General features: G+C 35.0%; 1 protein-coding gene across 3 annotated transcripts in view; it reads right to left on the minus strand.

The window, feature by feature from the left end:
• The window catches only part of MLF1 (myeloid leukemia factor 1), a 35,261-nt gene that overhangs the window by 732 nt on the left and 16,686 nt on the right, over positions 1-17,843 (minus strand). The window contains exons 2-8 of one of the 3 annotated variants that reach the window (XR_009519186.1): positions 15,976-16,123; positions 6,517-6,594; positions 6,070-6,153; positions 4,847-4,975; positions 2,654-2,813; positions 931-1,069; positions 101-163 (exon numbers count right to left, since the gene is read on the minus strand). Coding sequence is in view for 2 of the 3 variants with exons in the window: in XM_060010024.1 (XP_059866007.1) it covers positions 931-1,069; positions 2,654-2,813; positions 4,847-4,975; positions 6,070-6,153; positions 6,517-6,594; positions 15,976-16,123 (738 nt within the window). In the remaining variant the exon portion in view is untranslated. The remainder of the gene's footprint in view (positions 1-100; positions 164-930; positions 1,070-2,653; positions 2,814-4,846; positions 4,976-6,069; positions 6,154-6,516; positions 6,595-15,975; positions 16,124-17,843) is intronic. The other 2 variants (XM_060010024.1, XM_060010025.1) reach the window with 2 other exon arrangements.

The following is a 17,843-nucleotide window of genomic DNA, read 5'->3' on the forward strand; positions in this document are numbered from 1 at the left end:
AGAAAACATTGGGGCTCTAAATTCCTAAACAAGTATTTTAAAATAAAAGATGCTAGCACATGAAATTCTGCACAAGTCTTCTAATTTACTTGGTACCCACTTGTCGACCGCTGGTTCTGGGAAGGCTTCCACCTTCTGCAGCAATTCTCCACTCTCTTAGAGCCTAGAACAGATTTCTGTTTTCAGGCCTGCTGAGCCCTCTCTCTCTCGAGTCTAATTTTCAATAGGATTTAGGTAGTGTTTTCAATTGTTCCCCCAGAGTATCAAATAAAATTGTAACTCTAGGATATATACTAAATGTGTCAAAATTTCTATAATCTCTATAAAAGTGTGGTATTAGCACGTTCATATTTCGCAGCTATTCCAAACGGTAATTCCAAAGGAGGCTAAAGTTTTTGCAAAACTCTTCCAAAATATTTGATATCTAATACAGATACTGTTACATATTATACAAGGGTCTAAAAATCTTTTTACCATTAAATGCTCAATTTTGACTTGTTAGAGAAGTTTTGTTCAGCCTTTTAGCTACAGTTCCTCTCTCCTTACCATATCCCTAAACACCAGTATCTTTACCTGGTACAAAATGTATGACTCCTACTCTATCCAGATGAAAATCTGTTTCACAAGAATAACTGCATTATAGTATATTGCTCTACCTTAGGAGGATTTTAGCCCCATTGTCTAAAGCATAATTTGCTAGTAAGGTACTAGTCATATAATCCTAAAATACTATTGGTTTTCAGATACAAATTTAAATTTGTGTTGGAATACTCAGAAATAATATAAAGTTATTACATCTTTCACAAAAGATATTATTGATACAAACAACTTGGATGTTAATCAAAACTTCCGATAACAGAGGTAAAATTACATAACTTCTCTTCTAAATTGTCTTTAAAAAACACAGCTTAGTTTAGAAATAACTTTTACCTTCTTTTAAGTTCTCGGGATCCTGAATTCTCATGACCAATGTTTCGCATCCTAGAGTTTTCTAGATTGTGCCATTGTCCCCTTGGTTGGTACTTCAGAACCTCATTTTGCCACTCATCATCAAAAGCATGAGCATCACCTACATCCAATATCAAAATAAAGTGGTAAGTATTAAGGTATCAGCTGTCAGTAATTGCCTTGCTCCCCACACATTTCACTCTAGCCTGGTGTTTCCATCAGCCTAACCTTAAAGTAGAAGCAGGAAACTGCTTCAAATAAAAAGGTCTTGGACTCAGAGTAGTATTTCCTTTTCTCTTTGTTCCTCTCCTATTCCTGTTGATAATTTGCTTATGGATGATCTGGTTTTTCACACACCTGCCTGGATATCACATAACTTATCCAATGGACCCCATGACCCAGCGACACTAACAGGCTTTCTTCCCGGGTCATCTCATGGTGATGCTACTCTTCCTCTTACTGGGAGGACACTCCTCCTGTGCCTAGCACTTCCTGTCCTCAGTTTGGCCTCACAAGCTTCTTTTTCAATTTCCTGAGACAGGTTACTCATCTGACAGTTCATGTTGTTATGAAGTAGGTAATCTAAATTCCATAATAACAATAAGTAAATGATAATACGTGTTCTTTCAGATTGCCTTTATAATAATGTGTTACTTTACTAAAATTTTCTTCAGTATGTTCATTATTGTGAAGTACTCTGTATATATTTAAATATGGCCAAATTACAAAGGTTAAAATTAAAGAGAGGTTAAGATGTTGTGGCTTCCATCTCATTGCATAAGAATAATTTTATCCAGCTCCAAGAGAATTTCTTTTTCTAAAATCATATAATTTAAACCCTTTACTATGCTAAAACATTTTTATTCAAAATACTTTCTAAAAACAGGAAATGAATACAGCTTAAAAACTATAATGAAAAAAGTTAGGAAGTCTTAAATGAGTTGAAGAATGAATATAAAATCTAAGAAGTGGAAAGATTTGCTTGATATATATGTGATTTATTATCTGACAACACCAGAAATTTAAATCTTATCTATACAAAAGCCTAAGTGCCCCACAATACAGAATAGTTGAAATAAATTATGGCCAATTCATGATAAAACTTTTAGGTAACCATCTAGGATGTTTCTGAAAAGTAACATCATAGGTGACTGTTCACAATTATAGTGGGGAATTAAAATAAGCACAATATAAACTATATAGATAGTAAAATACAAATTTTGAAAAACAGTATGTGTGATTGTATGTTTATATATATCAATACATAAAACTATTAGGAAGAAATACACTAAAACGTTAATAGTAGTTATTTGGGGTTGGAGTTATGAATAATTTTAATTTCCTTTATACTTTTTTATACTTTTCGAATGTACTTCTTTGATATCAGAAATAAATAAAAACTCGATTTCCTACTGATAGTCTTACTAAAAAACAATTCAAAAGATTCCATTTTCCAAGTATAAAACAAAAAAATAAATGATACTCAACATTAACAAAAATCACTATAAAAAACAGATCTACAATGAAACACTGAAACCACAATTTTATTACTACTTTGATAACGTATTCTCTACATTTACAATTCATAAACTGTCTGAAACAACATCATATAAAATGTTTCTATAAAAAATATTCACCAAGTTCTATGGGTACAGCTGCTATTTTAACTTTGAGAGGAAGAATGCTATTTTCTCTGATAACTTACTTTCATTCATATTGATGAACTCTTGATTGACCTCTTCATCTCCAGTCTTCTTGTTCTTTGACTTTTTAATGACATGAGCTCGGTCATGGAGGTGATGACCAACAGCCATTTTTTCTAGTCCACTCTCAGAATCTCTCAGTGCTCTCCTAGTTTCCTTTACCTGTGAAAATGATGAAAATAAAAATTAGTTATTATTTAAATAAATATAGACTATAAACTCCTCAGAACCTGTTTACCTATAGAGGTAAGAATATAAATCTACTGCTCTAAAAATAATGGGTACTCAGTTCCACTACCAACTTGTAGTAAAATTATGGTAATAGTTCTCTGATATTTCCTGAACTGCTTACAATTAAAATGTCTAGGACAAACAGAACTAATATAATTATTAAAACAAAGAATAACTTAATTATATTAAACTTAGTGCCTTCAACACTGTCCTTGACAATTAATAGATGGGAGTACATACTAGCATTCCTACAAGAAAGGGCAACTAATTATTCAGCACTCGTGAAATGACTTATATATTCTATTTTCATTTAAGTCACCCATTAGACAGGCAAACCCAAATTTTCTTTACTATAAGTACTAACAAGGAAGTGGAGAAATGGGAACTCATACCAAAGTCTGTGGGAGCTAATTGTCTCAATCACTGTGTGATAATAACTTGGTGATTTCTAGGTAAGGATGAAGACACACATCTCCTCCGATCCAACAATAGCATTCCTAGCCCTTTTGCACGAGGAGACAGGTATAAAGATGAATAGGTGAAAAATTATAAACACCTAAATATCTATCAATAGAAAAATAGATTAAAAAACTGTGGTATAGGGCTTCCCTGGTGGCGCAGTTGTTGAGAGTCCGCCTGCTGATGCAGGGGAAACGGGTTCGTGCCCCGATCTGGGAGGATCCCACATGCCGCGGAGCGGCTAGGCCTGTGAGCCATGGCCGCTGAGCCTGCGCGTCCGGAGCCGGTCCGCAACAGGAGAGGCCACAACAGTGAGAGGCCCGCGTACCGCAAACAAAACAAAACAAAACAAAACAAACTGTGGTATATTCATATTTTAGACATTTATATAGAAGTTAAAATAAGAAACCAGAGCTACACATATCAACTTGAATAAATCTCAGAAGCAATTACTGAGCAAAGTCAAGCTGCAGAGGACACGTACAGTATGAAACCATTTATACAAAGTTTAGAAACCTGTAAAATAATTCACTGTATTGTATATGAAGCATACATAAGTAATAAAATTATAAAAGCATGCATGAAAATGATAAATTCCAGGTACAGGCATACCTTAGAGATACTGCGGGATCTGTTCTGGACCACCACAATGAAGGGAATATTGCAATAAAGTGAGTCACATGATTCTTTTGGTTTCTCAGTACACATAAAAGTTATGTTTACACTATACTGTAGTTATTAAGTGTGCAGTAGCATTATGTCTAAAAATGCAACGTACATACCTTAATTTAATAACACGGTATTGCTAAAAATTGCTATCATCTGACAACACAGGGTTGCCACAAACCTTTAGTTTGTTAAAAACACAATTTATCTGTGAAGTGCAATAAAGTGAAGCCCAATAAAACGAGGTATGCCTGTATAAGAAAATGGTTGTCTTTGGGGGACGGAGAAAGGGAAAAGGAGGAGGAGGAAGGAGTATATTGGAAGCTTTAACTGAATCTGTAACATCTTTGCTTAAAAAGGACGCAAAACAAGAGACAACTTAAATAGAGAATAGTGTTAATGATTTGACTAAACTGGATTGAAGGAGTATGGGGTACTTATATTATATTATTCTCTATGTCCTTTCTGTATACTTGAAATATTTTATGAGTTAAAAAATTCATCTACTTCAAATAGAAACTAAAAGTAGACATTTATTTCATGAAACAAAGACTTCTTATAGTGTCTACTTACTTTGTCAACATGTAAAGCTAATAAACATCCATGGATATTAACATGAAAAAAGGCACCTGGGGCAGGGATGGAGGTAGGTGGGGGAGACAAAGAATGCCTCAAAATGAATACATAAATACAGTTAGTTTTATTGCTTTTCACACTGACCTGTGTTTTCTCCCCCCATCCCTTCCCCTGACCAGTACCAGGTCAAATTTTAATAGTTAAAATTTGATATAGGTGATCTATGATTCCACAACTTTATAAAGTTCCAAGAAAATACTTACTCCTCCTGGAGCCCTGCGGGTTTGAGTTGAGGCCTGGAAAACCTTTGGTGGTTCATCTCCTACTTTGGAATAAGTCATAACTGAGGAAGAACTAAACGAATGTCCATTTGGATCCGTTGAAAGGTTACCCTAGAGGTACATATAAATTGTAAATCCAGTGAGTTCAGTCAAATACGAAGAAATAATGTCAGAGGATTCAAATAAAGTAACAACACTAGCTAGAAGTTCTACTAAAGATAGTATATATGATCAGTATGATGTCCAAATGGTACCCCCATGAAGGCCCTAACCTCCTTCCATTTTAGGTACCAATTCACACTCTCCTTGTAAGGAATAATAAATGACAAGTGATTCATTCAGAAATCCTCAAATCTTTGAGGTCAAAGACTTGTGGCTTAAATTTATAGATGCCGTGCCCTGAAGCATGTAATACTTTTACAGTCAGTGGTTGACTTTTGTGTGCAATTTTGCCAATGTTGAGCCAATTAGCCATATGCCAAGAAGTTTTATACCTTCTGTGGGTACCAACTGCTACATTTCTAAAATCATTAATAATGTCCTAGATTTGGACATTCTGAAATGATCCTTAGATTTCAAACTGGATGACTAAAATAATATGGGTGGTCTTCATACTGAATCAAGTTATTTTGATTAATATCATGAGTAGAAAAGTAAGAGTATTAGTACTAGTTTATAAGTGTTTGGACTGTATGAATCTAATCCAGTGCCTAAATATCATTCCTGAAATTTCTATTTTCAGAGTTATTTTTTAACACTAAAACTTAATTTCTTAGATGCTACAAATCTTTTTAAGTAGACAAGTTATACATAATAAAAAAATCTAAATTCATATAAAACATTCATTTACAATAGTGATCTTCAGCAGAATAAATGTTTTTGAAGTTGAATGTTTTTATTTTGAAAGTTTAATTAACGCTGCTTTTCAAACTTGCAGGTTCTGAGATCATTTTGGTAGGCTGTGACCAGGATTTTTAAAATATGAAGTAAAATAGAAAATATCAGCACATGCTGTAAACAGTATGATTATTTTCTCATGAAATTTTTATTTCAGGTGTAAAATATATACAGTACACAAGTACTGTCATGATGTAAGATATATTTTTCAATCACTGTGGACCATGGTTAGAAAAAGGTTGAAAGCCACTATAATATAGGATACCAATAACTGAAAATAACATTCTCATCAGTCCTTTAGTACTTACAAAGTTTCTTTGTAATTCCTGCATGCTGTTTCGCATATTTAACATCATTCGGTCCATTGCCTGAAAAGGGTTGACATCTGTACGCTATAGGATATTAGGAAGTATGTTATTAACTATAAGCACAACACAAAGGAAGCAAAATCAACATTCCCAAAACAGCTGAAATTTTTTTTTTTTTGATTTTTGCTGTGGGGTCTCATGCAGTGATCGACCAGGCAAAGATAATTTAAGGACTATATAATGAAAGTGATTTGTTAAAGAAGAATTTGAAGCATACACAAAATCCTAAACAGCCAACATACAAATGGTTAGGGAGTTGTAACACTATAAATACATGCATACATACATGTGTATATATCCACACATATATACATGCAAGAACATATAAATACACACACACATAAAATTCAACTTGCTCATAACATAATCTGGTTAAAATTTAAATACTGAGTGGTGTATCCTTGGCTGTGGGACAGCTCTAGCATAGACTAGTCTTCCAATTTTTCCTTCTTCCTTCTGGATAGCCTACCAGGCAAATAAATAAAACCCAAGTATAAGATGACAGTGTTCCTTCCAGAAGTCCAACATGGGTGATAGAAGCTGCCTCTGGAGTAATCAGTCCTCCTTTCCATCAGACTTGGACCCAAGTGATATAGGTTGATTCCACTAACAGTCCTTGGATTTGCTGCCCACCACTGCCAGCTCAGTAGGGCATACACTTGAAGCATGAGGTATGCTCCTTTATTTATTTAAGTAATTTATTTATTTTAATAGACCTTTATTGGAGTATAATTGTTTCACAATACTGTGTTAGTTTCTGCTGCACAACAAAGCGAATCAGCCACATGCATACATATATCCCCATACCCCTCCCTCTTGAGCTTCCCTCCCACCCTCCCTATCCCACCCCTCTAGGTCATTGCAAAGCACTGAGCTTATCTCCCTGTGCTATGCTGCTGCTTCGCACTAGCTATGTATTTTACATTTGGTAGTGTACAAATGTCGATGCTACTCTCACTTCGCTCCAGCTTCCCCCTCCCACCTCGTGTCCTCAAGTCCATTCTCTATGTCTATGTCTTTATTCCTGCCCTGCCACTAGGTTCATCAGTACTTTTTTTTTTTTTTTTTTAGATTCCATATATATGTGTTAGCATACGGTATTTGTTTTTCTCTTTGTGACTTCACGCTGTATGACAGATTCTAGGTCCATCCACCTCACTACAAGTAACTCAATTTTGTTTCCTTTTATGGCTGAGTAATATTCCATTGTATATATGTGCCACATCTTTATCCATTCACCTATCGATGGACGTTTAGGTTGCTTCCATGTCCTGGCTATTGTAAATAGTACTGCAATGAACGTTGTGGTACATGTCTCTTTTTGAATTATGGTTTTCTCAGGGTATATGCCCAGTAGTGGGATTGCTGGGTCATATGAGAGTTCTATTTTTAGTTTTTTAAGGAACCTCCATACTGTTCTCCATAGTGGTTGTATCAATTTACATTCCCACCAACAGTGCAGGAGGGTTCTTTTCACCACACCCTTTCTAGCATTTATTGTTGCTAGATTTTTTGATAATGGCTATTCTGATCAGTGTAAGGTGTTACCTCATTGCAGTTTTGATTTGCATTTCTCTAATAATTAGGTGATGTTGAGCAACTTTTCATGTGCCTCTTGGCCATCTGTATGTCTTCTTTGGTGAAATGTCTATTTAGGTCTTCTGCCCATTTTTTAATTGGATTGTTTGTTTTTTGATATGGAGTTCCATGAGCTGTTTGTATATTTTGGAGATTAATCCTTTGTTGTTTCATTTGCAAATATTTTCTCCCATTCTGAGGGTTGTCTTTTGGTCTTGTTTATGGTTTCCTTTGCTGTGCAAAAGCTTTTACGTTTAATTAGGTACCATTTGTTTATTTTTGTTTTTATTTTCATTACTCTAGGAGGTGGGTCAGAAGAGACCTTGCTGTGGTTTATGTCAAACCACATATATGGTTTGTGTTTTCCTAAGTTTTCCTCTGAGAGTTTTATAGTGTTTGGTCTTACATTTAGGTCTTTAATCCATTTGAAGTTTATTTTTGTGTATGGTGTTAGGGAATGTTCTAATTTCATTCTTTTACATGTAGCTGTCCAGTTTTCCCAGCACCACTTATTGAAGAGACTGTCTTTTCTCCTTTGTATGTTCTTGCCTTCTTTGTCATAAATTAGGTGACCATATGTGCATGGGTTTACCTCTGGGCTTTCTATCCTGTACCATTGATCTATATTTCTGTTTTTGTGCCAGTATCATACTATCTTGATTATTGTAGCTTTGTAGTATAGTTTGAAGCTGGGGAGCCTGATGCCTCCAGAGGTATGCTCCTTTAGAAGAACAGTTAAGAATTCCTCCAGAACAGTAGTTTCTTAGCCAGGAGTGATTTTGATCCCAGGGGGACATTTGGCAATAATTATACTCATTTTTGTTTGTCACAGCTGGGGAGGGTATATGACTGGCATCTAGCGGTAGAGGCAAGGGATTCTGCTAAACATCCTACAAAGCATAGGACAGCTCCCCAGAACAAGAATTATCCAGCCCAACGTGAAAGTAGTGGTGTCAAGGCTGCAAAACTCTGCTCTAGAAAGATCTGCTATTGATTTTAAGTTTTATCACTGGAACAATCAGCAGGAATCAAAAAGTGAAGCACATATTCTAGTGTGTCACCCAAAGCATCATCTACTATTATAAGGAGTGTTTAGTTCAAGGAACTCCCCTGCTCAAGCAGGAGGAGTGTTTTGAATCCTGTAAGGCACTGTTATTCAATGCTGGTATTTCAGCCCTTCCGGATATTCTTTTGCTTTGTGCCAAGCTGGGACTCAGTAAAGAATCATCAAAGGCCTGTTTATGTCTCTGCCTTCTACTGGGTTTTTATTGCTAGTTACAACAGAAAATAGATGAAAAAAGCACATTCCTTTTTAGAATCTGCATTTAGCACAGTAGGGAACAACAATGACACGTTTAGGAGTTACTGATACATCTTTAGGATGCAAAGGACTACAATAGAATTAATCTGCATTTCAGAGATTCAACACAATTCAGGAAATGTTGTGAATTTTTTGCTTCAACATTAGGTTGAGAATCAAGGCTGTATAAGAGAGAACAATTCAAGAGAGACAGAAGGGCTGGCCTAAGGAAGGAGAGGAGGAGGAGGAGGAGAAAAAGATCCGATGTTTGGGGTATATTCTGTCTCTTCTCAATTCACTATCAAATCAGCCATCAAAAGATGTATCTGTACTTGCTATGGGGTGGCCCAACGCCTTGACAAAAAAGTGGAGCTACAAATTAGAGCGGAGATTCCAGTGGGCTTTTGAGGCCTTCAGGAACTCTGTACAGCTGCTCTTCTCTGCCTAGAATGTTTTCTCCTGACTCTCAGTATAGTTTCTTCTAATCATTCAAGTATCACCTCCTTAAGAAGCCCACCCGTCTAAACTAATCTCTGCCTCACATCCACCTGTCACTATATCATTACTCCATCTCCTTCAGAGTACTTTGACGATCTGAAATTATTTTGTTGTTTATTGTCTGTCTTCCCACTCTGTAAAAATAATCTCTGTGAAGGCAGGGCTATATTCTCTGTCTTACCCACTACTAATTCCCAATACTTTAAAAACAACTCCTGGCACATAGGAGGGCTCAATAAATATTTGCTGAATGAAGGAACTAATTATCTCTAATTAGTTAACTAATTAGCTCAGCTCAAACCCATATATCCAACTGTTTACCAGATAAATCCCACCTGGACAGCCCACAGATGCCTCAAATGCAAAACACCCAGAATTGAAATGACCTTTCTGAACACCCCTGCCCTCATACCTGCACTGCATCAATGCTCTCTGTTCCTAGCTCAGTGGCATTCCCATCTACCTAATTCCTCATGCCACAAAAATAAGCATAATACTTTCCTTCTCCCTCTCTACTGATCCATCAACCCAAGTTATCAACAAGTTCTATCCATTCACCTATTTAACTCTTTCTCAAAGGAGATTATTTCTCCTTATCACCACAGCTATTACCTGAGTAGAAGCTATCACTAATACTTCCCAGAATACTTGATCAGCCTCCTAGTCTCCCTGTCTCCACTGTGATCCCTTCTAACCTCTCTCCTCCCTGCAGGCACAATGATCTTTAAAAAATGAGAACCTGGGGGCTTCCCTGGTGGCGCAGTGGTTGAGAGTCCGCCTGCCAATGCAGGGGACACGGGTTTGTGCCCCGGTCCGGGAAGATCCCACATGCCACGGAGCGGCTGGGCCCGACAGCCATGGTCGTTGAGCCTGCGCATCTGGAGCCTGTGTTCCACAACGGGAGAGGCCGCAACAGTGAGAGAGGCCCGCGTACCGCAAAAAAAAAAAAAAAAAAGAGAACCTGATTCTACTACTGTTTTGATGAAAATTCATCAATTGCTCCCCCTGCTCTTAAGATAATGTCCACAATCCTTACCAGGGCCAAAAGAAGTTGCCCTGGTTACCTCTCCATCCTCATCTATACACACTCTCCAACTCACATCCTAGGGCCAAATGACCCTAAACACCTTTGGGCTCCCTAGCCTCTAGGTTTCTGCACATGCTGTTTCCTCTGTGTTGAGCACTCGTCTTCTCCCCTCCCAGATTTTCCTGGCTACCTCCTATTAATCCTTAAGGTTCAGGCAGTGTTCTCTAGTTGACCTCCACTCCACCATCCCAAAAGGTCTGGGCTACAGGCTTTTTTCTGCCTGTGCTCCCACAGCATGCTGAACTTCCTGATCATTTTTACTGATAACTCTGTGCTATAGCTGTTTTCTTTTTTCCTTCATCACTTGTCCCACTAAAAACTCTGGTCAGGAAGGACAAATGTTATATGTCAAACTTTAAGGAGAGAAATGGCTGAAGTCTAGCACAAGAGAATAAAAAAACTTTTTCATGAGAGCATAGGTGCATCCATAGGAAATGTTCCAATGTGATGCTATTTTCTGTTACTCCTCAGATTGCCTTTAATGTGTTAGAAGCTAGAGCCACAGAAAACAGGACCAAAGGCCCGGAGAAACAGGGGTGGGAGCAAAGCTGGTTGCAGAGTAGCCATGCTTGAACATGGGAAAGGAAACGCATGAATGAATTGGCAATAGAGTCCTAGAGAAAGCAGCCAATCTGAGCTTTTCCAGATGTGCTTGTCTATCTACAGTTTGGTGGGTTTTCACCTTTTGAAAAGTCTTCATAAGCTTGGGGAAGTTTCCAACTTTTAAACACAAAAGTGTTTAAAAGTGTGGGGATCCCTTTTGCAAATCAAGTGAGTAGTCATCAACTAAAATGTACTTTTTCTTTTGGAAAACTGATTTTATTATGTTGGTATTACTTACTTCACAAAACACAGGCCTAAACACTCTAAGATAAATTTAACACATGACACAAGTTTTCAGTAATAAATGCTAAAAAGCCATTATGAAATTGGGCATGCCAATTCAGTTTGCTTGAGTTAATGAAAAATAAATATTTGTCAGAAAATATTGCTCAAATGGTTTGTGTCTTATGATATGAACCATACTACCAAAACTGCCAAAAGGCACAAGAGAACTCATCACCTAGAAAAAAACTCCAATTAATTTTGGTTATGATATTTATTATATAACAATCTCTGAAAAAGAGAGAAATGCACTGCATAATCACATAGTTCAGAGCTAACCAAATTACAGAACCTTTTAATCAAAAAGAATTCAACATATATTTTTAAAGTTATCTGCTTATTATTCATTGTAGAGCCTGACAGGATCCTGGCAGGCAAATAGAGAGACCATATATCACTTTTAAATAAGACTACTCTAGTATTTGTTAAAGGCAGTTGAAAGAGAAAGTATTTGCTATGGATTGAGACAAACATTTCTCAAAGGAAATGCAAATTCACACCAAAATTAACACATAAGGTACAACGATTAAGATTATATCATCTTTCCTTTGTTCAACTATTCCATATTTTTTAAAAAATCAGTTAATCTTTCCTTTAACCTGTTAAAAATCAGAAGTATCTAAATTAATAACATTTCAAAAAATTAGTAGAGATATTCGGCCAAAAATTTAATGAATACCTCCTAAGAACTAATTTATGGAATAAGTAATATGGATTTCAGAAAGGATCACACATAGATATTTAAAGATATTTGGAGTCTTCGATAGGAAAAAGAACATTAAGTATAATAGATAGAATAATCAAAATTAATAGTTCATAAATTATATTTCTCAATAGGTACAGATGAATGAAAATAAATTTTTAGATTCGTATACAAATTAAAAACTTTCATTACTTGGAAGTTTTAAATGTTGAAAATAAGTTTTGAATTTCTTGGTAAAAGGTATATATAAAGTTTTACCATTATTCTGTGATAATTTTCTCCCTGTGTAAGTTATGACAAAAAAACTAGAGAAAACTGTGTTTATATTCAATTTTATAAGTTATATCAGTTGATATATACTTATACTGTATATGTAGAACAGTAATCTCCAAAGTGTATTGATGTACCAGTAAAATTCCTCTTTCTGTTTCTTTTTACTGAAAGGAAAAACAGATTTTACATTGACTCTGGCACCATCTCTCAATCTAATTGTCAAAAGGTCACATGTCATATCTTGGATTATAAACTGCCTAATTAAATAAATTTACAGATTAAATTATAGTTTTAAACAAACCAATCCTCTCAAAATGGACAACTGGCTTAAAAGTATCCCAATAAAGAAATCATGAACTGAAGAAACTGCTAATAGTACAAACACAGGAAAATGGCAAAGCTGATGCTTCTTCTATTTCTGTAGGTGTCTCTGTTTTCCCTCCTAATAGGGCTGTTAAAGATGACAAACGTCAAGAAATGGGCCAAAAATAAAGAAAAAAGTTATCAAGTGTCTATTTGAAATATAAATTTTCATCCACTATGCTTAAAAGCATCAGCATATGGCTCGCTACTTAATCAAAATACTCATTTTAAAATTTATAACTTCATAAAAAGAGAATAAAAAGTTTGTGTAAACTGTTAATAAAAGTTCAAATAGAACAGCCAGCATGCTCAGAAAGTCTACTGTTTTCTTCACTGTGCTCTTTTCAAACTAGGCAGCCATCTTTTTCATCTTCTGCAGTCAATTTCTAACTTCTGTTTCTACTTTCACATCTAGTTATGAGACACTGACTTAGAAAAGTCAAGTTAGGATACAGGCCTTCTGTTGCTACTGTTGTTTGTTTGTTTTTGTTTTCTTTTAATTAATTTATTTAGTTTTGCTATTACATAACTCTTTCATACTGAGCCATAAATATGTCAAATGTATCACACCCTAGGGAAAAAAAGGTGAGCCATATCTCACCAGTACAAATTATAATGTACCGGGAAAGAAAAAGTGTTTTGGCTAAAAGAGAAGCTGAATGTTCCTTGTAAAACTGGATGAAATTCCTATATTTAAAAATTACTACTGCCCTTCAACTGCCCTAGGACAGTGCTCAGTACTCTTGGTTGGCAAAGAGTTTTCATAGTTTGAACAAGAAAAAACCCCACTGGTGTTAGCTTTCTAAGACAGTTGATACAATACAATGTAACTGAAGAAGAATGTATACTACTTGATTTTAGATGGGAGAGGCAACTAAATACTACCTAGCAGTATTGACTATATAAAAAGTTATAAAACTCAAAGTTTTATGAAATGGTTTTGTCTAAATCTGATATAGTAAAAATTACCATTTACTTTTTATTTAATAGGTAGATGAGTACTGCAGTTTTTCTTGGGAAAATGTTTAAAGACATTTTTATTAAATTAAAACATAAGACGATAGGTTCACATATAGGTGATTAGTGTACTTTACTCAGCATTGGTTTAAAAAAAAGCTAAAAGCTTTCCAGTCTATTTGAATATCATCATGCTCTCCATTAAGGTGGCCAATAGCCACGTGTGGTTATTTAAAATTAGTTTTAAAATAATTAGAATTTAATTAAAAATTCAGTAGCACTAGGCACATTTCAAGTGCTCGACAGCCATATGTGGCTAACCACACTGAACAGGGCAGATTTAGAACATTTGCATCATCCAGAATGTTCTATTGGATAATGCTACAGACTTTAGCCTACATCTATGATTAACAATCTTACACAAAAGTTAATTTATGTCACTATAAACCAGACAAGGTAGCAACTATTTTAGTTTTCCATTCAAATGTTGTTCTTGGCCTTCCTTTATATTCAGAGTTGTTTTCCTGCTTGACTTTCCTTATTCAATCATCACATTTATGCAACCATATTACTTCAGCTGTGTGGGTGTTTTTGGTTCCCCAAAACTTGATTTCAAGCCACATTGGCAAGGTAACTATGAGGCAAGCTAAAATACAAATAGTTCTAAATTATGAATCGTATAAGCTACAGTTTCACAGAAATTTATCTATTTGGTTACATATATTTCTTATTCCAGCTCATTAAACATTCAGATGTTTTAAGCACAAGTACCCAGGAAAGCACAAGTACCCATTTACTTCTACTTCCAATGGATGACCAGCAATGTGTTTTAAGCACAAGTACCCATTTACTTCTACTTCCAATGGATGACCAGCAGAGTTACAGCTTAGGCATCCTTAATAAGAACTTTTTATATATATATATATATGTATATATATATATATATATATATATAAATAATATAACTTTATTATAAACAGATCTCCTTTCTATGCTTACAAGGGAATAAAATTGTCACTTCTTTTTCTACAAAGCCTACGAGTAGCTCATTTATGCACGTAAATACAAAGCACTATGTACAGCCCTACTCTTTCTTTGCTGTGGTTATAGCAGATATATAAAATGCTTCAATGCTCATGTGCAAGATAAAATTTCAGAATGTCATATTTGATTTTTCTGCTCTCTTTGACAATTTTTTCCTTTGACCTTAATTTTCAACTTTTATGGAAATTTATAGCCCTAACAGTAAAAAATATATATAATGATACCACATTAACTAATTTAAAAAATAACTGGAATGTAATTAATATATATATTGGAATAATATATATGTGAAAAAGAAGGTGAAGATTACTTTCATTTAAATGGCAAATGCAATGTTATCCATCAAACGTCTTAGGAGTATTTGAAACATTTTGCTCTATTTAAGACCACTGCAAATAGAAAATACAAAAATGTTTTCCTGGAAGATTCGGGAAGTTTCCCAACTGACCAATTCAAAATGTTTACTGAGTTCCAAATATCTACATTTCTATTGCAGAGATTTATCTTTTAGAAAGAAACTCCTGTGGATTTGTTGTTCGAGAACTGCCATTCCTCAGGCTGAAGAAGCAATAGAAATAAGCAGAAAAGAAGATACTTAAGGTATATAAATACCCTGTTTTTTTTTTTTTTTGAGTTGAGTATGTTTGTAACCTTTTAGTTTTGCTCTCAGACAAGACTTCTGAATATATATTGTAGTTTTGCAAGGCTTTTGAATACAATTAAAAGTTAATCTCAGTTTTGAAGGTCCAAGGTAGCCATGCAGAAGACTGGTTTTTCCTGGTCCAACAGAGATAAAGCATTATACTATCATTTTTTATTTTAAAGTGGGAAAAAAAAGTGTTGTATGCAATGATATTTCCTTGCCTGTTCTAATGTAAGACATGGGAGTAAATGATGAGGTGAGGAAAAAACTATATACATATGGAAAACAATGTTTTAAGTTTGGCTTGTAATATATAACTTTATGGTGCTAAAAGTTTTAGTAGCACAGTGGAATTCTATACAATTAACAATTCATTGTTAAAGAACTCAGCTTTCCAACCGGTCCCTCCTTTTACATAAGTTATTTCTATAACATAAATATTAGTCATATCCTGTTGTCAGAGATATATTCTTCTGTAATACTTTTCTTTACTAACTTTAAAATAAAGAACTTACAGTCAAGGAATTTTCTCCATCCTCATGTCCCGTATGGTTACGAGCTCTTCCTCTGCCATCAGAGATGCTGAACAGGTCTCTTCCAAAAGGTTCAGAAAAATTTCTCATCATCTGTCGCATACTTCCTTGGTGTGCCATAAAAGAATCACTGTTGAAAATATATATAATCATGTAAGAGTAAGTGTTGGAATTTAAATAATAAGTAGGCAGCTTAATACTACAAAGAATGAATTTGGGCTAATATGCTTGTTAAAGAGACAAAAGAAGAGTTTAGGAGAATAGAATTATCTCATAAAGACTCACTATTCATGAATACAAAACCTGTTCTGTTTGTTACCTACCATAATTCACTTATGTATAATAGTAAAAATATACCTTTATTTATCTCATTGTATGAAATTGATAAACACAAAGTAACACATCTCAGGTAGCTTAAGCCAGCACTAAAGGAAATGGCAAAAAAGGACTGAAAAATATTGCTACTAGGTAGAGGCCACTTTGGGCAGTCTACATACATTCTAGTGAGAGCTAATAAAGAATGCTGGCTTGTTTATTTTTTAACTCTTATTTATTAAATATGAGCATTGAGAACTATAGCTATGTTATGAATACCATAAAAGATACAACATTATTTTTTAAAAAACAGGGTTTTTTTTGTCTGAATGTTATGGAGTTGTAAGACTTCTTTATATATTCTAGACATCAGGCTTTTATTATATATGTCTTGTAACTACTTTTTCCCCCAATCTTGGACTTGCCTTTTCATTTTCTTAACATCAGCTTACTGAGCCACATAGCCAGGATCCTTTGTTAGGTCTTCAGTTTTCACCAGACTATGACCTTTGCATGGAAATTTTATTTCTGACTTAGTTTTCTACCTCTGCCTTTCATCTTTAACTAACTCCAACTCCTATGACATTTTACATATCTCCATAAGCATCTTTTATTTTTAGAAGATGAGGAATAAGTAGAATTTAAAACATGAAGGGAAGAATTGTAATAGAAAGTCAGAAGTGGACAATCTGACAATCTGAGGGGAGTATCGTATAAAAGAGTAAATTGTGTTGATTATTCTACCGTACCTTCTAAATTTCCTGTCTTAAATTTAAAAGGCTTCCATTTTTATTTTACATCTTCTAACATTGGAGATTTATTTGTAGTTCTTTTTTTTTTTTACAAAATGTTCTAATATTACTGAACTTAATTTCAGTTAGGTATATTATAGACTTGATTATCTAGTCTCTGATAAACCAATGAACTCACTAATTTATATGTGTGGTACCCAGCTTCTAAGATGGCCCCAATGATCACCACTCCCTGGTATTCATGAGCTCATGTAAACCCTTCCTCCCCTTAAGTATGGCTGGACTTACAGACTTGCTTCTAATAGAATATAAGTGATGGGATGTCAATTCCAAAATTAGGTTTTTAAAAAGACTGTGGCTTCTGCTTGTGTGCTCTCTTAGCATGATGGCTCACTCTGCAGGAAGCAGCTGCCACACTATGAGGCAGCCCTGTGGGGAGGCCCACATGAGTGAGCTTAGGGGCAGGTTTTTGAGACCAGCCAACAGCCACGTGAAGGAACTTGGAAGCATATTCTCCGTCAGTCAAGCCTTAAGATGACGACAGCCTTGACTCACAACTTGATTGCAGCCTAAGGGCCCGAGTTGGAACCGCTAAGCTGCTCCTAGATTCCTAACCAACAGAAGTTATGACATAATCAATGTTTGTTTTAAGCTGCAATAGATAACTAATACATATTACATCCCAAAGAGCAGTGTATAACACATTTAAAACTGCCCTTATTCTGTCAATTTTGGTAGTTTCATTTAATGACTGGGAAGGAAACGAATACAAATCTATAAAAA

This window comes from Delphinus delphis, chromosome 4 (genome assembly GCF_949987515.2).
Source record: "Delphinus delphis chromosome 4, mDelDel1.2, whole genome shotgun sequence".
Classification (NCBI taxonomy): domain Eukaryota; kingdom Metazoa; phylum Chordata; class Mammalia; order Artiodactyla; family Delphinidae; genus Delphinus; species Delphinus delphis.